The 22,331-nt window shown below is 40.8% G+C and overlaps 1 protein-coding gene across 1 annotated transcript in view; it reads left to right on the top strand.

The window, feature by feature from the left end:
- The window catches only part of LOC127005739 (uncharacterized), a 36,027-nt gene that overhangs the window by 12,801 nt on the left and 895 nt on the right, over positions 1-22,331 (top strand). The window contains exons 3-10 of the mRNA XM_050874851.1: positions 4,180-4,335; positions 5,051-5,208; positions 5,546-5,577; positions 8,932-9,050; positions 10,042-10,149; positions 16,594-16,695; positions 17,611-17,889; positions 18,558-22,331. The exon at positions 18,558-22,331 is cut by the window's right edge and continues 895 nt beyond it. Coding sequence (XP_050730808.1) covers positions 4,180-4,335; positions 5,051-5,208; positions 5,546-5,577; positions 8,932-9,050; positions 10,042-10,149; positions 16,594-16,695; positions 17,611-17,889; positions 18,558-18,758 — 1,155 coding nt within the window. The 3' untranslated portion in view covers positions 18,759-22,331. The remainder of the gene's footprint in view (positions 1-4,179; positions 4,336-5,050; positions 5,209-5,545; positions 5,578-8,931; positions 9,051-10,041; positions 10,150-16,593; positions 16,696-17,610; positions 17,890-18,557) is intronic.

Raw genomic sequence — 22,331 nt, 5'->3', positions numbered from 1 at the left:
GTGTGTGTGTGTGTGTAAAGGACAACATCTATTTTTAGCCAGCACGAATTTAGTGTCTCTCTCTCTCTCTCTCTCTCTCTCTCTCTCTCTCTCTCTCTCTCTCTCTCTCTCTCTCTCTCTCTCTCTCTCTCTCTCTCTCTCTCTCTCTCTCTCTCTCTCTCTCTCTCGTACACACCTGTTACCTCCGTACATTCATTTTCTCTCCCTCCTCATTATACCTCCAGTCTCCCTCCCTCCCTCCTTCTCTCCCTTCCTCCCTCCCTACCTGTGTTCTTTTCCCCTTCACACCTTTCCTCCCTCCTTCCCTCCTCCTCCTCCTCCTCCTCCTCCTTCCCTCCATATCTCTCTACCAATATTCGTTTCACATGTTCACGTTTTTTATCCCTTCCTCCCTCCTTTCCCTCCCTCGCCTCCCCTCTTTCTCTCCCCTTCTTCCTTCCTTCCTTCCTTCCTTCCTTCCTTCCCCTTCCTCCTTCCCTCTATCTCGTTCTCTCTTGCTCGGATCATCCCTAAATTCATTCCCCTTCTCTCCTTTCTTCTGCTTTTTATCCTCCTTTCTTGTTCTTTCTTACTTCCTTTCTTCCTTTTTATCTTCATTTTCTTTATTTTTCCCGTTTTCTTTATTTTCTTGTTCCACTTTCCCTTTCATTCTTTCTTCCCGTTTTCTTTAATTTCTTCCTCTTTCCTTTCTTCGACATTTCTTCCATTCTCTACCTGTTCCTATTTTCTTCCTCCATTCCACATTTTTTTTCCTCCATAATGATCTTGTCTTCTACTTCTTATTGCTTTCCTTTCTTCTCCCTTTCCTCTTTTTCTTCATCTTTCCCTTCTTTCTTCCGTTTCCTCCATTCTCTTTCTCTCCTCCTCCATTTCATATTTCACCTTCTTGTCCTCAGTTCTTCTTGCCCTTCTCTCTTATCTCTTTCTTCTCTTTTCCTTTTTTCTTTCCTCCATTTCTTCCATCCTCCTTTTTCTTCCTTCAATTTACATTTATTCAACTCCATAACGATCCTCTCTTCTGACTCTTTTTATTTTCATCTCTTTCTTCTCTGTTTCCCGTCTTGCTTCTCTCTCTCTCATCTTTATTCTCCGTCTCATCTTTCTTCTCTTTCCCTTCTTCCTTTTCTCTTCCCTTTCCTCCCCTTTCATCCTCTCTTCTACTTCTTCCTTTACCCTCTTTCTCCTCTAATTCCTATCTTTCATCTTCCTCTTTCTCATCTTTATTCCCTGTCCCATCTTTCTTCGCTCCTCTTCTTCCTTTTCTCCTTCCTCTTCTTCCCTCTCCTCCTCCTCCTCTCTCTCCTGTACTTCCTCTTCCTCGTCTCATCTCGCTTCTTATTTCTAATCTTGCCTTTCTCTCTCATCTTTATTCTCTCTGTCTCATCTTTCTTCTCTTCTCTTCTTCCTTTTCTTCTTCTTCTCCTCTCCTCTCTCCAGTACTTCCTCTTCCTCGTCTCATCTCGCCTTTCTCATCTTTATTCTCTCTGTCTCATCTTTCTTCTCTCCTCTTCTTCCCTTTCTCCTTCCTCTCCTCCTTTCTCTCCACTACTTCCTCTTTCTCGTCTCATCTCGCTTCTCATTTCTCATACTGCTTCTCTCCCTAATCCTTGTCTTCTCTTCTCTTTCCCTTCTTCCCTTTTTCCCTTCTCTCCTCCCCTCTCTCAGTACTTCCTCTTTAACCTAAGTGCGTAACAAGGCTTAACTCTTCCCCGCCAGCGCTGGTAACGACTCTTTTTCCCTCCCTTTTCCTCCTCCTTTCCTCCTCTTCTTGTAGCTTCTATCTCCCTTCCTTTCTTTTTATCCTCCCCTCTTGGTTGCTTCTCTTCTCTCTCTCTCTCTCTCTCTCTCTCTCTCTCTCTCTCTCTCTCTCTCTCTCTCTCTCTCTCTCTCTCTCTCTCTCTCTCTCTCTCTCTCTCTCTCTCTCTCTCTCTCTCTCTCTCTCTCTCTCTCTCTCTCTTGTTTCCCCTGTTTTTCTTCTATTTTTATTTTTTTCGTTTCTTTTCCAATCTGTTTTCCTCCTCCTTTCTTCCTTTTCTTGCAGCTTTTACTTTCTCTCTTTTCTCTCCTCTATTTTATCCTGAATTTATTTTTCTCGTTCTATTAGTATCGTCTCTTCACTACGTCTCTCTTGCGCTTCCCCACTTTCTATTTCCTTTTTCCTTTCATTTTCATTTTCCCCTCTTTTCCCCTCTTCTCTTTTCTCATTTCTTCCTTTTCTCCTCCTATTCGTATCTGCTCTCCTGTTATTTATCTCCTCTTCTCTTCTCTTTCTTCATCATTTTGCTTCACTTATATCTCCTCTTTTTCTGATCTTTCTTATTTGACTGGCCTCTAAATGTAAATGGCAAAAGTCGATATTGTATTAAGAGACAAAGGCCCTTTTTAGAATAGTACTGTTGTCATGCTACCCAAAAGACCTTTGTAGAGGAGTTAGTTTCTCATGCAAATCACAAACACACTCTTCCTTGCAATAATCAACGATGAGTATTACAAAATTACCATCAATATTATATGACTATTTTTTTAGCACATACGAAATTGACATCTTTTTTGGTTCCTCTATACTTCTTTTTTATAGGAGCAGTGATTAACGGGCTTTTTTGTCTTCATATTTTTCCCCTTGAACTGCTTCCTTGCTGTAAAAAAAATGAATAAGTAAAGCCTGGGGATATCTCTTGCCACATTTAAAATCAGCAAACTGGGTCAGCAAAAGATTTATCAGCAAGACTTCCACTAGGATGTCACCACCTTTCCGCTGCCTCCAAGAGAAGAGTGTGTCACGGGCGGACTGTAATCTAGATAGTGACGCGTAAAAGTCTACGGGTCCAGCCAGCCACGTTTACATTACTCCACGGCTCCCTTGATGGCCACGGGGAACACCTAAGATTTATTCGCTCCCAAAACAGATTTATTTTACATCACTCCTCCTCCTCCTCTTCTTCTTCTTCTCCTCCTGCTCCTCCTCCTCCTCATCCATCACTGTCCCCTCCTTCTCCTCCATCTTTACCTCCCTCCCTCCCCATTCCCTGTGCCTTCCCATCTCCTTACCCCTTCCACCACTATCCACATATGTTTTACTCTCCCTTTTCTTTTCCAATCCCTCTTCATCACCCTCTCACCTCTCTCTCCTTCCCTTCACCCCCTTCCTCTTCCCTCATTCCCCTTTTCATTTTTCCATATGCCTTCCTTCTTCTTTACCCCCTTCTTCTTTTCCCCTTCACGACTATCCATTTATGTCCTTTCCTCTCCCTTTTCTTTTCCAATCCCCTCATCATTACCCTTTCGCCTCTCTTTCCTTTCCCTCACTCCCTTCCTCTTCCCTCCTTCCCCTTTTCCTTTTTTACATATGCCCTTCCTTCTTTCTCATTCTTTCCACATCCTTTATCTTCCGCATCATTTCCCCGTCTTTCTCCTTCCTCTCCCTTTTTCCCTCCCCCATCGCCATCCTTCTTTCCTCTCTCCTCCCTTCCCTTTCCTTCTCTTCTTAGCTTTTCCTCTTCACCTCTTCACCCTAAACCCCTTCCTTCTTTGTACCATCAACACTCTTTCTCCCTCTTTCTCCTTCCTCTCCCTTTTTCCTCCCTCATCGCCATCCTTCTTTCCTCTCTCATTCCTTCCCTTCCCCTCTCATCTTAACTTTTCCTCTGAACCATAAACACTTTCCTTTCTCCCTCTTTCTCCTTCCTCTCCCTTTTTCCTCCCTCACCGCCATCCTTCTTTCCTTTCTCCCTCTTTCTCCTTCATCTCCCTTTTTCCTCCCTCACCGCCATCCTTCTTTCCTTTCTCCCTCTTTCTCCTTCCTCTCCCTTTTTCCTCCCTCACCGCCATCCTTCTTTCCTTTCTCCCTCTTTCTCCTTCATCTCCCTTTTCCCTCCCTCATCGCCATCCTTCTTTCCTCTCTCCTCCCTTCCCTTCCCCTCTCATCTTAACTTTACCTCTGCACCATAAACCCTTTCCTTGTACCATCAACACTCTTTCTCCCATTCACATCACAACCCCATTTCCTTCTTCACTCTTCCTTCCCCTTCCTTCACCCTTTCATCTCAGCCTCTCCTTCCTTCTTCCTCACCCTCCTTCCTACTTTACTGCACCCTCCCCTGTTTTCCGCCCACATTGCTATCTTTCATCCTCCTTCCTTCACCCTCCCTTCCTCCCTCATCACGCCCTCTCTCCCTTCAGGCCAGCATTGCCGTGGACCTGAGGAGCAGCCCCCCGCCCTTCTCCGTCCCTCGGCTGGGCACGAAGGCCGCACTGGTTCCCCTTGCCCTCCCTCTCTCCTGGGACGCGGCTATTCCGAGGCTCTGGGAGGTCAGGTCACGCGTCGACGATATGAAGGTCAGCTCATGTTCGTTTGTTTTCTTTTCTTTTTTTTGCGGTTTTCTCTTCTTCTTTCTCTTTTTTTTGCATTGTTGTTGTTTTTTTGATAGGGTTTTTCTTCCTTTCTTTTGTTTTCCATGTTTTTTTCCCTCGTTTTCCTAATCTTTTCTTTGTTTATTTCTCATTTTTCCTCTTTTCTCCATTTTGTAAGCTAGTTTTTTTTATTTATTTTTGATGTTGTTTTCGTCTTTTCTCTTGTTTTTTTCTTATTTTCTCTACCTTTTTCCTTGTTTTTCCTTTTTTCTCCTTGTTTTTCCTCCCTTTTCCTTCTTACCCTCACCACATACACTCCCTCTCTCACCCCCCTCTTTCTCACCCCTCTCCCTTTCTCCCTCACACCAACACCTCAGCACTTCCTTAACACCCACACTCTCACCCCTCCTTCACCTCTCTCCCTTTCTTCCTCCTTATCACCTCCCTCTCTCACCTCCCCTCTCAATCCTCTCCCTTTCACACCTCCCCTCACACCTCCTTCACCCCTTTCTCCCCCTCCCCAAGGCCTCAGCACACTTTTACCCACCATCCTCCCCTCTCTCTTTTCCCTCCATACTTCAGCACTCCCTGTTCACTACCCCTTCCTCTCACCCCACTCTCCCCTCTCTCTCTTCCCTCCATACTTTAGCACTCCCAGTTCACTCCCCCTCCCTTTCACCCCCTTCTCCCCTCTCCCCAGGCCTCAGCTAGTGCAGTGGTCGCCTATGGCTTGGTGTGGTGGGCCTATCGTCTCCTCCCCGCCTCTCTCACACACGCTCTCCTCCGCCGCCTCCATCGAAGGACCTCCGTGCAGTACTCTTCCCTGCCCGGCCCAACCTCCCCGCTGCTCCTTGGCGGGTGAGTCCTACGGAGGATGCTTATGTAGGATTCTAAGTGGGGATTATAATGATGTATGGTGTTTAAGAGGAAGTAAGGGTGTTAACTGGGTTCTGAATGGGTTTAAATGGGTTCTATATGTGATGAATGTCTGTAAAGGGTATTGGAGTGTTATAATGAGGTTTTGATGGATTCTAAAGGATTCTAAGTGTGTTAAAAATATTCTTAGAGTGTTGAAGGTATTATAGGTTAGAATAAGCCCTGAATGTGCTGAAGAGTTCAAGAATGTTTAGGAGGACTGTGAAAGGTGTTAATAGTTATGTTAAAGAGGATCAGATTGTGTTAAATGACCTCCAAGATGGTTAGAACAGGTCCTGAATGTGCTGAAAGGTTCTAGAATGTTTAGGAGGACTGTGAAAGGTGTTAAGGAATTCTAGGAGGGGTAGCGAGGAAGAGGGGGAACAAAGACCTCGGGAATGATAATAAAAGTAGTGGTAACAAATTAGAGCATAGATGTAAGAGAGATAAAGTGTGTTAATGACGCTGAAAACGATGAAGAATATGAAGTCTAAAGGAGTGAGGGGACTATTCATTTATGTTGGTGTAAGCTGCAGTCTCCTCCCTTTGTCTTGCTGGTGTGTTCCTTGAGGGCAAACTAAGAATGACTTGCGCGGGAAATAAATAAAAAATGTACGACTTGTGCAGGAAAACAAAAAAAAAGAGAAAAAATGAATTGTAAAACTAAGATAAAATAGACCAAGGAATAGGAACACAAAGGAGAAAGAAGGAAGAGAAAAACTGAATAGCCAAAAAATATAAATGAATAATAATAGAGAGAGAAGTAAAATAGACCAAAGAATAGGAATAACAAAGGAGAAGAAAGAAAGAGAAAAACTGAATAGACAAAAAAACAAAAATGAATAATAAAAGAAAGTAAAATAAAAAAAAGACGAAAGAGGACGAAAACAACTGAGAAGAAAGAAAGAAAAAACAGAATTGAAAAAAAAAATCGATAAAAATGGAGACCAAAATAAAATACAGATTAAAGAATACGAAGAACAATAGAGGAGGAAGGAAATAAAAAGTGAATTGATAGAAAAAAAAGAATAAAAAGAAGAAGCCTTTGTCCAAGAAGAGTCGGAAAGAAAGGAAGAACGGAAAAACAGAGAAATCATAGGAAAGGGTGAGAAAGAAGGGGGTGAGAAAGAAGGGGGTGAGAAAGAAGGGGGTGAGAGAGGGAGTGCATGTGGTGAGGGTAAGATGGAAATAGGAGGAAAAACAGGAAAACAAAATGGAAAAAATGAAGAAAAACAAGTGAAAAGGGAAGAGAAAATAAGAAAAAAACAAGAGATAAGACGAAAACATAAAAAAAAACTAGATTACAAAACGCGAGAAAAGTTATGAAAAGAAAATTAAGAAAAAAAACTGACGGCATAATTTTAAAAAAAAATGATTGGAAAAATACTCTTGTCCGCAGTAAGAGAGAAGAAATGTCCTCCTCCTCCTCCTTCTCCTCCTCCTCCTCCCCTTCTTCTTCCTCCTTTTCCTTCTCCTCCTTCTCTTCTTGTTCTTATTCTTCTTGTTATTGTTCTTCTTCTTTTTCCTCTTCCTCCTCCTCCTCCTCTTATCCTTTCTCCTCCTCATCCTCCTCATCCTTTTTCTCTTCTTGTTCTTGTTCTTTTTGTTCTTGCTCCTGTTCTTCTTTTTCTTTTTCCTCCTCCTCTTCCTCCTCCTCCTTCTACTCCTCCTCCTCCTCCTCCTCCTCCTCCTCCTCGACCTCCTCCTCCTCCTCGTCCTCCACACGAGAACAAATGTAACACAAAGCCATTGGTAACCTACTCGATAGCCTCCTCCTCCTCCTCCTCCTCCTCCTCGATAACTCACCTGTTCCACAACACAACACAGGTAGGCACGCAACACACCTTTAACCCCCCCCCCCCTCCCCCCCTCCCTTCACCTTCCCCCCGCCCCCCATCAGGCACACGCAACACCCTCAGAAACACATTTACCTGCCCCCCCCCCCTCCCCCCTCCTCCACCCGTGTTACTTCTTTGCCCAGGTGCACACAACACACCTTTAACATGGATACGTACACACACACACACACACACACACACACACACACACACACACACACACACACACACACACACACACACACATATATACTCCGTGAAATATAAATGAAAAGCTAAAAGGATACGAATGAATAAGTGAATGAGTGAATAGATAAATAAGGGAATGAATAAATAAACCAATAAATAAATAAATATATAAATGAATAAATATATAAATAAATAAATAATAAATACGATAAAAGTGGGAGGGAGGGAAAAAGATATGCGTAAAAGGAAAGAGAAAAAGTGAGATAGAAAAATAAGAAAGAAAGAAAGAGAAAAAGGTGAGGAAAGGAGATACGTAGAAGGAAGAGGAGGAGGAGGAGGAGGAGGAGGAGGCTTGACACATGACCAGGTGAAAGGTTGGTGTCGGAGTGTGTTAATTAGTTTGGATTTTACCTCATTAGTGCCAGCATATTACCTGTTGAGAGAGAGAGACATCAAAACATACAAATAAACACACACACACACACACACACACACACACACACACACACACACACACACACACACACACACACACACACACACACACAGAAATAGAAGAAAAAGAAATGTCAGAAACGGAAAAGAGAAAGAAAATATTGACATCCCTCACTCTCAAGTCATATAGATTTCCTCTTCAACTCTTTTCCTTCCCTCTCCTTTCCTCTTGATCTCATTCCTCTTAAAATTGAATGGCTGAGGTCAAGATTGGGAGAGAGAGAGAGAGAGAGAGAGAGAGAGAGAGAGAGAGAAATATACTGAAAGGAACACTGGATAAAAGAAGTAAAGAAAAATGAGGAAGAAAAATCTGTCTCTTCCTCTCTCCTTTTCTCCTTTCTTTTTCCATCTTTTTCTCTCTTCTACCTTCCTCCTTTTCTCCATCTTTTTCTCTCTTCTACCTTCCTCCTTTTCTCCATCTTTTTCTCTCTTCAACCTTCCTCCTTTTCTCCATCTTTTTCTCTCTTATAGCTTCCTCCTTTTCTACATCTTTTCCTCCTTTTCTCCATCTTTACCTTCCTCCTTTTCTCCATCTTTTTCTCTCTTCTACCTTCCTCCTTTTCTCCATCTTTTTCTCTCTTCTACCTTCCTCCTTTTCTCCATCTTTTTCTCTCTTCTACCTTCCTCCTTTTCTCCATCTTTTTCTCTCTTCTACCTTCCTCCTTTTCTCCATCTTTTTCTCTCTTCCACCCTTCTCCTTTTCTCCACCTACATATATTTCTCTCTTCTATCTTTCATTTTCTCTTCCCTTCTCCCTTCTATTCTCCTCCTCCCCACCCTTTCTCCCATCTACCCTCCACTTACCCTCCCTTCCAGGCGTATATTTTACACCTATCCTCCCTTTCAACTTTCTCCCCTACAGACCATTTCCCCTTCAAACTATTCCTTTCCTCCCAAACTCATTCTCCCCACGTCACTCTCCTTCAATCATTCCCTTCCCTCCTCCCCAAGCCTCCCCTTCCTTTCCTCCCTCTCCTCTCCCCTCTCTCCTAAGCCATTTCCTTCCTTTCCTCCTCCCCAGGCCTCCCCTTCCTCCCCTTCCCTTTACTCCCTCTCCTCTCCCCTCTCTCCTAAGCCATTTCCTTCTTCCCTTCCCAAACCACTTCCCTTTAAACCCTTCCTCCTTCCCTCCCGCCTCCCCCAGGCTTATCAACACCCCCTTCCCCAGCTGCTGACCAGGTGCATGTGTCCGTGGCCGCGCGCACCTCCATGCCCGCCGCGCCCGCCATGGCCAGACTCATCCTGCAGGAGTTTCAGAGCCAGGTGTGTGCGTAGGTGTGTGTGTGGGAGGGAGGGAGGGGGAAGGAGTGGGGGGAGAGGAGGAGGAGGGGAAAAGTGTGTCTGTGTGTGTGTGTGTGTGTGTGTGTGTGTGTGTGTGTGTGTGTGTGTGTGTGTGTGTGTGTGTGTGTGTGAAAGGAAGGGAGATGGGAAAAGGAGAAAGATGAGGGAAAGGAAAAGGAAGGAAGAAGAAGAAGATAAGGGGAGGAGAGGAGGGAAGGAGGGAGGGAGGAGGATGGGGGAAGGAAAGGGAGGGTAAAGTGTGTGAAGTGGTGGGTGTGTGTGTGTGGAGGAAGAAAGAGGGTGGAAAGGAAAGGAAGAGGAAAGAAGGGAAGAGGGAAGGAAGGAGGAAGGAAGAATGAAAAGGGAAAGAAGAAAAGAAAGGAGGAAGAAGACGATGTGGTGGTGGTGGATGAAGAAGAAGAAAAAAAGAGAAGACGAAGAAAGAAAAAGAGGAAGAGAAGGCGGAGGAGTAAAAGGAAGAAGAGGAGGAGTACGAGGAGGAGGAAGAGGAGGAGGAGGTGAAGAAGAAAGAAAAAAACAATGAAACTAAACTAACATTATCATTACTCCCATTATCTTCACCCCTCACCCCATTAGCACCCCTCATCACCCCTTCTTCCAGTGCGTTCAAATGTGTAAGCTCACCCCCCTACCCTCACCCCTTTACCCTCCCCCTCTCCCTATTAACACCCCCTCCCCTCTTCAATTGTGTCCAGATGTGTGACCTCACCCCCCCATCCTCACCCCTTTACCCTCCCCCTCTCCCCATTAACACCCCCCTCCCCCTCTTCTTCCAGTGTGTTCAAATCTGTAAGCTAACCCCCTACAATCCTCCCTTTACCCTCCCCCCCTCCCCATTAACACCCCCCTCCCCTCTTCTTCTAGTGTGTCCAGATGTGTGAGCTAACCCCCTACAATCCCCCCTTTACCCTCCCCCTCTCCCCATTAACACCCCCCTCCCCTCTTCTTCTAGTGTGTCCAGATGTGTGAGCTCCTGGCTAACAGACGAATACCAGGGGAGCAACGCCGGGGCCTGGTTTTCACCCCGGGGGAGCTGGGGCGCGGCCACTCCCTATCCGAGGTACGTAATGGGGGGGGAGGATATGATAGGAATGGGGAGAAAGAGGGAGATGGACGGAGGGGTGGTGATGGGTGGATAAGGAATGAGAGAGGTGCGTGAAGGGGAGGGAGAAAGGGGGAGAACTGGGGAGGGAAAGGAAGGGGAGGGTAAGGAATGGGGGGGAGGGGTGGGTAGGATTTAAGGGAGGGGGGGGGATAGGGTGTAGGTAAGGAGGTGTGGGGAAGGGTAAAGATATCCGTGAAAGGGGAGTGAATGGGGGGGAAGGGGGGTAGGGTTTAAGGGGGGGGGGGGAGAAGAGTCGATAAGAAATGGGGTTAGATTGATAAGGGTGTGTAGGAAAGGGGGGGGAGAGTGTGAGGGAATGGGTATGGGATGGGGGTGGATGGGTAAGTGGAGATTAGGTTTTATTGGTATGGGTGATAGGGGGAGTAGAGGGGGGGAGGGGCATGGGTGGGGGAGGGAAGGGAGAGGGAGGATAGGGAAGGGGGAATAGGTGGTTGTGGGTGGGTGAGGGGGAGCAGGGGAGATGGGGGTGAATGTGTGTGTGTGTGTGTGTGTGTGTGTGTGTGTGTGTGTGTGTGTGTGTGTGTGTTATTTTCTTAAACAAATCTAACAAATCAAAACTTGTATAATCTTAATCATCATCAGCTTGCTTCTAATCACCTTACCCTTATAGATTATTAAACAAACTAATTACGCAACAGTTAATATCCAAGGCTGAACTAATAACTGCATTTTCCTCTATTATTATACAAGTAGGAAGAATGAATAATTGACAGTGTATTATATGTAGTTGTCATTATTATTCATTTTTTCAAGTTTCCTTCCCGTATAATGAAAAAAAATAAGGTTATCTCCACACCAAGGCTTTTTGAACATATCCATTTTTATCCAGTGTCCAAAACTCGTAAAAAACTAATATATTTTTCTTACTTAATCGACACAAATGATAAAAAAAACAGATTATCCATTTTGTGTATCATTCAATTTTGTCTCTTTCAGAAAACTAGAAATAAACTTGTATATCTCATTTTAACTTCAAAACTCCAAAAAATAAATAACACTTTCATATTCAAAACTAATTCGTTTTTAAAAAATCTTCACACTTGGCACTTGCAAAAAAAATCAAAATAATACAGAAAACTAAAAATAAAATTGTATATCTCGTTTTAACTTCAAAACTCCAAAAAAATAAATAAAACTTTCATATTCAAAACTAATTCCTTTTTAAAAACTCTTCACAGTTGGGACTTGCAAAAAAGAAAAAAAGAAAAAAAGAAAAAGAATAGTTAACACTTTTCCTCACCAAGTACAGCATATGATTCGCTCTCACTTTTTAACACTATTTTTCCCCTTCCCTTCCCCTCCCCTTCCCCTTCCCAAGACCCCCGCACAGGAGGCGTGGGGGGAGGGGGGGAGGTGTGGGTGGAGCCTCGGAGCCCCGCCCACTGAGTAGAGGCCACGCCCATTCACGAAAAGCAAGACGCTGATTGGCCAGCCCCAGGGAGGAGGAGCTAAAGGCAGGGAGGAGGAGGTAGCTTTGGTGGTGGTGGTGGTGGTGGTAGTGGTGGTGGTGGTCGTGGTGTTGTTTTTTTGTGGTTGATGTGGTTGATGATTTTAGAGTAAGTTTTTGTGTTGTGGTTGTCTTCTTTTGTCTTCGTTTCCTTCGTTGTCTTCTTCGGTTTTTGTTTTCTTCTACCTCGTTCCGTTTTCTTTTGTTTCTTGTCTCCTGTTTATTTTATTTTTTTGTCTATATGAGTGTCTGCTTTTTTTTATTCTTATTTGTTTTCTTCAATCTTTTGTCTTCTTATTTTTTTCTTCTATTTTGTTTGGTTTTCTTCATGTCATTTCTTCTCTCCACTTTTTGTCTTGTGTTAGTTTCATCTGGTCCTTTGTCTTCTTTGATTATCTTTCTTCTACCTCTTTTAATTTTCTTCGTTTTTTTATAATTTCTTCTTTGTTGTCTTCTTCAGTTCTTGTCTTCTACCACGTTCCGTTTTCTGTTATGTCTTGTCTCCTGTTTACTTTTTTTGTCTTCATGGTTGTCTGTTTTTGTTTGTTTTTTATTCTAATTTGTTTTCTTCAATCTTGTCTTCTTATGCCACGCTGTTTTCTTTTATTTTTCTTCTATTTTTTTGTGTGGTTTTCTTAATGTCATTTCCTCTGTCTACTTGTTGTCTTCTGTTAGTTTCATCTTATTATCTGTCTTCTTCGATTATCTTTCTTCTACCTCTTAAAATTGTCTTCAGTTTTTTACATTTTCTTTATTTTCTTTGCTATTACGATTCCTATTTTTCTTTTATTGTATTGTTTATCAGTTATTTATTCTTTCTTATTCTTTGTCTTCTTTCATTATCTTTCTTCTACCTCTTTTAAATATTCTTCAGTTATTTACATTTTCTTTATTTTCTTTGCTGTTACGATTCCTCTTTGTCTTTTCTTGTTTTGTTTATCAGTTATCTTATTCTTCATCTTATTCTTTGTCTTCTTTGATTATCTTTCTTCTACCTCTTAAAATTTTCTTCAGTTTTTTACATTTTCTTTATTTTCTTTGCTATTACGATTCCTATTTGTTTTTTCTTGTTTTGTTTATCAGTTATCTTATTCTCCTCTTTCTTGGCTTGGAAAATCAAATTGTACACTTTTTATGCACTGGAATATCTTACTAATAATATCTTTCTTTTTTTATATCCGTGAGGTTATCTTATTCTTCTCTATCTTGCCTTGGAAAATCATATTATTCATTTATTTTTTACTGGAATATCTTACTAATTATATCTTTCTATTTTTATGTCTTTGAGGTTATCTTATTTTTCTCTATCTTGCCTTGGAAAATCATATTATTCATTTATTTTTTAGTGGAATATCTTACTAATAATATCTTTCTATTTTTATGTCTTTGAGGTTATCTTATTTTTCTCTATTTTGCCTTGGAAAATCATATTATTCATTTATTTTTTAGTGGAATATCTTACTAATAATATCTTTCTATTTTTATGTCTTTGAGGTTATCTTATTTTCCTCTATCTTGCCTTGGAAAATCATATTGTTCATTTATTTTTTTACTGGAATATCTTACTAATTACATCTTTCTTTTCTTTTTTGCTTGTGGGGTTATCTTGTTACTGTTATTGTCGTCACTGGTGTTTTTATTGGTATATTATTCATTCTCTGGTCTGCTTGCATTTGTCATTAGTTTTAGAGTGCTGTTAGAAGAGTTTTGAATGGTTAGATAGAACATTTTGAAAGCCTTGGCTACTCTTTCGAATTCTGCCACTTTTTGAAACTTTTTTGTATCGCTCTTTTTTCTACTTTTATATGTGATGCATTTTGACAGTTTTCCAGTATTTTTTCCAATTCTTCTTTTTTTCTTTTCTTGACTCTGCTGTTGTTACTTGAGTGCGGTTTCAAATTTTACCATATTTTGACACTTTTTGTACCAGTCTTTTTCTTCTTCTTTTATATGTGATGCATTTTGCCAGATTTGCATTTTTTTCAATTCCTCTTTTCTTTTCTTTTTTCACTCTGGTATTGTTTTTCTTTTCTTGACTCTGCTGTTGTTACTTGAGAGCGGTTTCAAATTCTACCATATTTTGACACTTTTTGTACCAGTCTTTTTTCTTCCTTTATATGTGATGCATTTTGCCGGTAATAAAGTTTTTCCAGTTTTTTTTTCCAATTATTTTTTCTTTCTTTTCTTGACTCTGCTGTTGATACTTGGCTACTGTTTCAAGTATTGCCCCTTTTTGAACCACTGATTAGTCTTTTTGTACCAGTCTTTTTCTTCTTTTACATGTGGTACATTTTGCCAGTATTACAGTTTTCGAGTTTTTCTTTTCTTTCTTTTTTCCCTTTGGTGTTGTGTCCAAGTTCGTCTTTTTTAATTTCTCGCCTTTCTAATGTGACATCTTTTTCGAGGCACTTTTCACTTCTTTTTTGCCTCCTTTTCCCTCGCTTGCTATTATTTTGCTAGTTTTCATTTTTTTCCATTTTTGGTTTTATCAGTTTTATAAGTGTATTGTTTTGCACTTTTTTTTAACTTTGCTTAGTTTATATTTTTTCCTTCATGCAGTTTTAGTATGGTACATTTTTTTTTTATTCGTACTTTGCTTCCCTTTTTCCTATTTTAGTTCACAATTATCTTAGGTTTGCATACATTACGCCTTAGTACACCTTTGAAACTGAATTTTTCTTTATATATATATTTTCTTCGCCCTTCATTTGCAATTACTCTTTCCCCAACAAGCTTCTGTGCATCTATTTCTCCTTACATTTTAACATTTCTCCCAAATTTGACATCTATATATATTCTTTTAAACAATTTATTGAGAAAAGAAAATACCAGTTGATATTTTTCTAGACGATTTCAAGTGTATGATTTTCCATTCGTCTTCGGTCACTTTTCACTTTCAGCATTTCGTAATAAAATTCTTTCTTTCTCTTATTCTTTCGTTCATGTATAAACTAACTCCCTGTCCTTCTTCTTTTTCTATTTTTATCTTTTTTTTAATTGGAAAGGAAAAAAAAAAGGACCACCTATTGATATTTCACTCAGCTGCCACCATTACTCCTCCTCCTCCTCCTCCTCCTCCTCCTCCTCCTCCTCCTCCCTCCTCCTCCTCGTTTGTCTCCTGCCATCAATATTTAATCATTTGGAAAAATCTTTACGTGATGTCTCTCTCTCTCTCTCTCTCTCTCTCTCTCTCTCTCTCTCTCTCTCTCTCTCTCTCTCTCTCTCTCTCTCTCTCTCTCTCTCTCTCTCTCTCTCTCTCTCTCTCTCTCTCTCTCTCTCTCTCTCTCTCTCTCTCTCTCTCTCTCTCTCTCTCTCTCTCTCTCTCTCTCTCTCTCTCTCTCTCTCTCTCTCTCTCTCTCTCTCTCTCTCTCTCTCTCTCTCTCTCTCTCTCTCATATCTTGTGTTTATTGTTTTAATTGTAGAAAAACGAAAAATGTCTGTATTGTAAAAATTATCTCTAGACTTCGTTAACATTTTTCTTTTCCATTCATTTGTATTATTTATTAAGAACCAATGATAATGATACTAAAATTGATGATAATATTGAAACTAATACTAATACTAACACTAATAATAATAATAATAATAATAATAATAATAATAATAATAATAATAATAATAATAATAATAATAATAATAATAATAATAATAATAATAATAATAATAATAAACAGATAATGCAATGCTTCTCACATCATTATTAATTCAAACTGCGATATATTAACTTTCTTTAACTCTGGAAACAAACTTAAACCTCTTCATTATTAAAGTTTCATATACCTCTTTTCATTACCATCTTTGTTACGTTATTTATCCATTATTTTCGTTCCTTAATTAACAGATCATTTGCCTAAACCGCTTACTTACTGATTTCGTTGTCAGTATCGTGTGTCTTCCTCTAAATAATCTTCAAATGGCTTTGCATAATGTTCTCTTCCTTATAAATATTCTTCAAGAGTCTGCGCATGCGTGAATTTATGGTGTGTGCATCATTTTCAAATACACTTAATTATTTTTTTACATTCACACGCTTTTTTTACGTCTTTTTGCGTGTGTTTGTGTGTGTGTGCGTGTGTGTGTGTGTGTGTGTGTGTGTGTGTGTGTGTCTCATCTTTCTAAATTTTCTGTTTTTCATCGTCTTTATCACCTGCTTCTTCTTACCTGTCTTTCATTTTTCCCACCTACGTCACCTCTAACACCTGTCCTCTTCCTTTCACTTTCCTCATCTACTCTACCTTTCCTACCTTGTGCCTGTCTAACTACTTTACCTGTCACTCCTTTACCGTCATCTCTACCTTTCTCAATCCTTCTCCTGTCTCAATTCTGTCCACTCTGTTTACTTCCCTTCTATTTCTCACATTTTTCAGTTTCACATTTTTCCTCCCTCAAGCATCTCTCTCCTCCCTCATACCTCCCTAACACCCACACACCTTCACCTCCCTCAAACCTACCTCACCTCTCTCATACCTCCCTAACACACACACACCTTCATCTCCCTCAAACCTCTCTCACCTCTCTCATACCTCCCTAACACACACACACCTTCACCTCCCTCAAACCTCTCTCACCTCTCTCATACCTCCCTAACACCCACACACCTTCACCTCCCTCAAACCTCTCTCACCTCTCTCACACCTCCCTCATACCTTCACAACTACCTGACAGCTCCCATACCTGCCTCCCATCTTCCACACCTTCCTTCCACCTCTCTCACCTGCCTCACAAAACTCCCATACCTGTCTCTCACACCTTCCACATTACCTCACACCTTCACTTCCCTTACACCTGCTTTACACCTGTCTCACAACTGCCTCACACCTTCCACATCTCCCTTACACCTGTCACTTGCCTCTCACGCCTTCCTCACTCCTTCCATACCTGTCCTTACCCCTGTCGCCTGCCTCTCACACCTGCCTCACGCCTGTCCACAGCTACAAGAGAAGCTGAGGCGTGTTCAGACGGAGCTCCAGCTTGTGACGCAGCAATGGGAGGCGCACAGAAGATCAGCACTGGCCCGCCCACCGCGCCCACAGGTACACACACACACACACACACACACACACACACACACACACACACACACACACACAGATAGATTACACACCTGTATTTTCATCATTATCATCATTATCAGCTGTTTTTTTTATGTCAGTTTTGTTTTGTTGTGATAATCGATGACTGTCCTAAAACTGTCGCTCTCAGGGGCTTCCTCCTCCTCCTCCTCATTACACATAGATACACACACACACACACACACACACACACACACACACACACACACACACACAGAAGATACCTCTAAAAGCAGTGTTATATATCTGTTTTGTCTGTTTTTCAAGGTCTTAATTTTCATTCTTGCAAAAATAAACTAATTCTATCCTTTAATCCCTTAGTAAATATCCCTTAATGAACATATTCCCCTTTAGATATCACGTCTCAAACATAAACCCACAAATGACATCCTTAAAATATCCAAAGTTATCCTCAAACCACTAAAACAAACATCATAAACCGCATTCAGAAGTCCAAAATTAAACCATTCCTCTCCTGCAGGATACGAACTTAAAATTCACCCAAAAATTATCCTTAAACCACTAAATCAAACATCCTAAACCATCTACAGGAGTCCTTCATTAAACCATTTTTCTGCAGGATATAAATTTAAACCCCAGAATATCCTTACACCATTTTTCTCATGCAGGACACTCACTTAAAACCACCCAAAGTTATCCTTAAACCACTAAATCAGACATCCTAAACCATCTACAGGAGTCCTTCATTAAACCATTTTTCTGCAGGATATGAATCTAACCCCCCCAAAAATATATCCTTACACCATTCTTCTCATACAGGACACTAACTTAAAACCACCAAAATTATCCTTAAACCACTACATCAAACATCCTAAACCACCTACAGGAGTCCTTCAACCCATTCTTCTTCTGCAGGATACGGAGGAGGATGACCAGGAGGACGTGACGGCGGTATCCTCAGGCTCTGCACTACTTGGAAGAGCCCGAGGAGGAGGAGGAGGAGGAGGAGGAGAAGGAAGAGGAGGAGGGGGAGGCGGAGGGCGTGGGGGTCGCTGCAGACTACCCCAGCAGGAGGAAGACTTGTGCAGCCGCGTCCAGCACCTGAAGAGCGAGTTCACGGACCTACTGACGGAGATACGGCGAAGGAAGAGTGTGTCGGAGGGGAGGGTGGTGGGCGTGGGCAGCCAGACGGAGGTGAGTGAGTGCGTGTGTGCGTGTGAGGGAGGGAGGGTGTGTGTGTGTGAGTGAATAAGGGAGGGAGAGAGGGTGTGTGTGTGTGAGTGAATAAGGGAGAGAGGGAGAAAGGGAGGGATGGAGGGAAAAAGTGAGGGAAGAAATGAGTGCGTTTGGGAGTAAAAAGGAGCATGAGAGAGTGAGTGCGTGCGTGTGTGAGGAAGGGAGAGTGTGTGTGAGTGAGTGAATAAGGGAGAGAGGAAAGGAGGGAGGGATGGAGGGAGAAAGGGAGGAAAAAGTGAGTGCGTGAGGGAGTGAAAAAGAGATTGAGTAAGTGAGTGAGTCTTTTCTTCCACTTTTTTATATTCCTCTTCTTCTTTCTCCCCATCAATTTTCCTCCTGTTCTATCCTCTTTCTTCTCCTTCTTCACCTTATCTTCTATCTTATCTTCTCCTCCTCCTCCTCCTCCTCCTCATCTTCTTCCCATTATACTTGCTATACAAAAACTGCTTGTACAAATAAAAATCGAAAAAAAATACTTATATGTTGAATGCAAGACTTGAAGAAGAGAAATGGTCCCAAAAATAACAAAACAAAAATAAAGCACCTTCTCTCAAACTCCTTCCCGCCACTAACCACCCTCTCTTCCTCTCTTCTTCTCCTCCTCCTCCTCTTCCTCCTCCCTGCAGTTCGAGGAGGAAGACGGGGAGGTGAGGAGGCCGAGGAAGCGAGCTCTCTCTGCAGCCTCCACTTGGTCCGCCTCATCAGGGAGCAGCGAGGTGTCATCCTGCCTAACGCGCCCTCTCACCACGCCCACCCAGCCCAACCCGACGCCCCTCACCCCCTCGAACCACCCCACCCGCACCTGTCTGGTCACGGACATCACCTGAGCTTGTTTACGGAACCCCAAAGTGCACGCAATTCACCTGAGAAGTCTAATTAGTGAGTACCTGAATGATTAGTTTGAACCTCTCTCTCTCTTCGGGGCCTCAAGTTCACCTGGATGGTTGCCTAATGAGTGATTACCTGGGGATGTGATTGCCTTTAATTACCTGAGCTTTACCTGTGGATGGCTCACCTGCAGGTTTTGATATGATGTTCCTTGTGGGGTTAATTATTTTTCTCATCTGGTTTGTTTGGGTTATATAGTATGTGTTACCTGTTTGGGTTTACCTGAGGATTCTTAATTAATGCCATCTCACCTGAGTTAGTAGTGCCAGGTGAGAGCGTGATTATAGCTTTGTTCGTGTACCTGAGCGGGTTAGTGAAAGTTTGGGGTGGAAAAGTGTACAGGTGAAAAATTAGTGAAGCGAGGACGAAAATTTGAAGAAAGGGAAGAGAGGAATGAAAGGAAAAAGAAAGAAAGGAGGATTTAAAGAGAGTGGAAAGACTAATGAAAAGACGTGGATGGATGGAAAAATAAAGTTAGATGAAGAGAAGAAGAAAAAGAAAGAAAGGAGGATTTAATGAGGGTGGAAAGACTAATGAAAAGACGTGGATGGAAGGAAAAATAAAGTTAGATGAAGTGAAGAAATTTAATGAAAAGTTCGTGAGAGGAAAAAACATAGAAAAGGCATAAACTGGTGAGTGTGTAACGGATGGGAAAAAGTGGAAAAAGTGAAAAAAGCGAAAAATGACGTAAAAAAACATTGAAAAATTAGCGACTTTGTAGGAAATAAGAAAACGGGTCACGTGGTTGTTGTAACTGTTGTTGTTGTTGTTGTTGTTTTCCGTTCGTTTTTCTTCTGTGTTTTCTTTACTTCCTCCTTTTCACTGTTAGGTAAGAGTGATGATGACGGTGATTATAATGACAGACGATAATGTCGATAATAATGAAAAAAATGACACAGTACAAGTGATACATAGAAAACAAAGACCAAAATATCATGAAAACTGAGCATAATAATAATAACAATAATAATAATAATAATAATAATAATAATAATAATAATAATAATAATAATAATAATAGTTAACTAGTCTTCATTGCATAATACGTACATAATATACTACTATTACTACTACTACTACTACTACTACTACTACTACTACTACTACTACTACTACTACTACTACTATTTTCTTCTCTTTCTTATCTTTCTAGCAATATATATCTTTCCCTTTCTACTACTACTACTACTACTACTACTACTACAATTTTCTTCTCTTTCTTCTCTTTCTAGCAATATATATAATCTTTCCCTCTCTACTACTACTACTACTACTACTACTACTACTACTATTACTACGCAGCTGTTGATAGTTACGCGAACATCACCTTTTTGCAACCTTGATATAAGTGCCTTGTGTTGCGTTGTGTTACCGATGATGACTATGATGTTTCGACGATATTTTCCTCATAATATTCCAATACATACTTGCCTTGTTTACTCTCTCTCTCTCTCTCTCTCTCTCTCTCTCTCTCTCTCTCTCTCTCTCTCTCTCTCTCTCTCTCTCTCTCTCTCTCTCTCTCTCTCTCTCTCTCTCTCTCTCTCTCTCTCTCTCTCTCTCTCTCTCTCTCTCTCTCTTTATTTATCTATATTTTCTGTCTTATATATTTTCTTATTCTTGTTCTTTTTACACTATCGAAATCTACCTTTCTATCTGTTTATCTATCTATCAATCTGTCTGTCTATCTATCTATCTATCTATACCTATTTTATGTTCTCCCCATCAATATTCCTCCTATTCTACCTGTATATTCTCCTTCCCTTCCTTCCCTCCTCTTTCTTCTTCTAATTTATTATCTTCCTTTGTTTTCCTCTATTCCGAGGTTTAATTTTGTGTTCGTGAGCCTTTCATTTACTTTTTTTTTCACTGCATTTCATTTTTTTCTCTATTTTTTAAGGCATTTCTAATTCCTTTTCTTGTTTCTTTCCATTGCTCAAAGATTTCAGGTACGATACTTGTTTGGCCTTTGTCTGAATCTGTACATATATATTTTCTTGTCTGTTGGTCCGTGTATATATTATTTTTTTGTGTGTGCGCCAAAATCTGTAAATATATTTCAGCGCGTATTTTTTTCGCTCGCAGAAGTAGACCAGGCGAATTAAACCTTTGAATTTTTAGCACCAGAACGAATCAAAGAGTAGAGTTAAAGAGACCACAACTATTAACACACTTTTGTAGAACCAGAAACGAGTGGGCGACAGTCTCAAGAGCAACAAACAAAACAAACACACACAAACACACGTACGATACCAGTAAACAAGACCACAATTTTTTTTAATACTGACACACTTTTGTAGACCAGCAACGAGTGGGCGACAGTCTCGAGCAACAAACAAAACAAACACACACAAACACGTATGATACCAGTAAACAAGACTGCAAATATTGACACTTTTGTAGACCAGCAACGAATGGGCATAATACACACACACACACACACACACACACACACACACACACACACGTACGATACCAGTAAATGCTAGACCACACATATTAACACACTTTTCTGGACCAACAACGAATGGAGGGCGAAAGTCTGACCAACAAACAAACACACACACACACAAACACAAACGTACTGAAATAGCTCACACACCATATACCGTTTTCTTCGAAGCGTAGCGTAAACAAAAGTATTTTCTCGAGTAGCTTTGCATTTCGTAGACTATATAGAACGAACCAAAAAAATAATAAGCATTTGCACAATAATCCTTTTTCTCTAGTGTAATAATAAGACTTTTTTTCGAATTTTCAAAGTGTAAAGAAGATTCTACAACCTCAATTATTTTTATCCGAGAATTTTCAAGGTGTTCAAAAGACATTATAACCTCAACTAATTATTATTGGGATACAATATCATAAAAAATCTCAATATTATCCCTTTTCTTAGTGTAATATGTCTTTTTTTCGATTTTTTAATGTATTCGAAAGATTCTACAACCTCAACTATTTTTTTCTAGAATTTTCAAGTTGTTCAAAAGACATTATAACCTCAACTAATTATTTTTGGAACCTAATGTAATAAAAAATCAATATTATCGCTTTTCTTGGTGTACTATAGGGCATCTTTTTCGATTTTTCAAGGAGTTCAAAAAATACTACAACCTCAATTCCTTTTTCGATAAGTCAAGGTGTTCGAAAGTTACTACAAACTCGACTAATTATTTTTGGGGACCTAAAGTAAAGTTAAATCCCAATATCATCGCTTTTCTTTTTGTATTATAAGGCATTTTTTCGATTTTTCAATGTGTTCAAAAGATACTCCTCCATTCCCTTTTCCGAAATCTCAAGGCGTTCAAAACATATAACCTCGACTAATTATTTTTGGGACCTAAAGTAAAGTTAAATCTCAACGTTATCGCTTTCCTTAGTGTAGAGTACAACAGAGGTCGATATTGTAAGACACTTTGGCGTCTCACATCAGCTAATTCTAAAGGCCAAACAGGGGGTCAGTCGGGTTCTAATGAGTGTTTCTTTAGGTTCACGGTACAGAGGAAGGGTCTAAGTAC

This window comes from Eriocheir sinensis, chromosome 30 (assembly GCF_024679095.1).
Source record: "Eriocheir sinensis breed Jianghai 21 chromosome 30, ASM2467909v1, whole genome shotgun sequence".
NCBI lineage: Eukaryota > Metazoa > Arthropoda > Malacostraca > Decapoda > Varunidae > Eriocheir > Eriocheir sinensis.
Note: the sequence above shows the minus strand (reverse complement) of the source record. Positions and strands in the feature narration are given on the sequence as shown.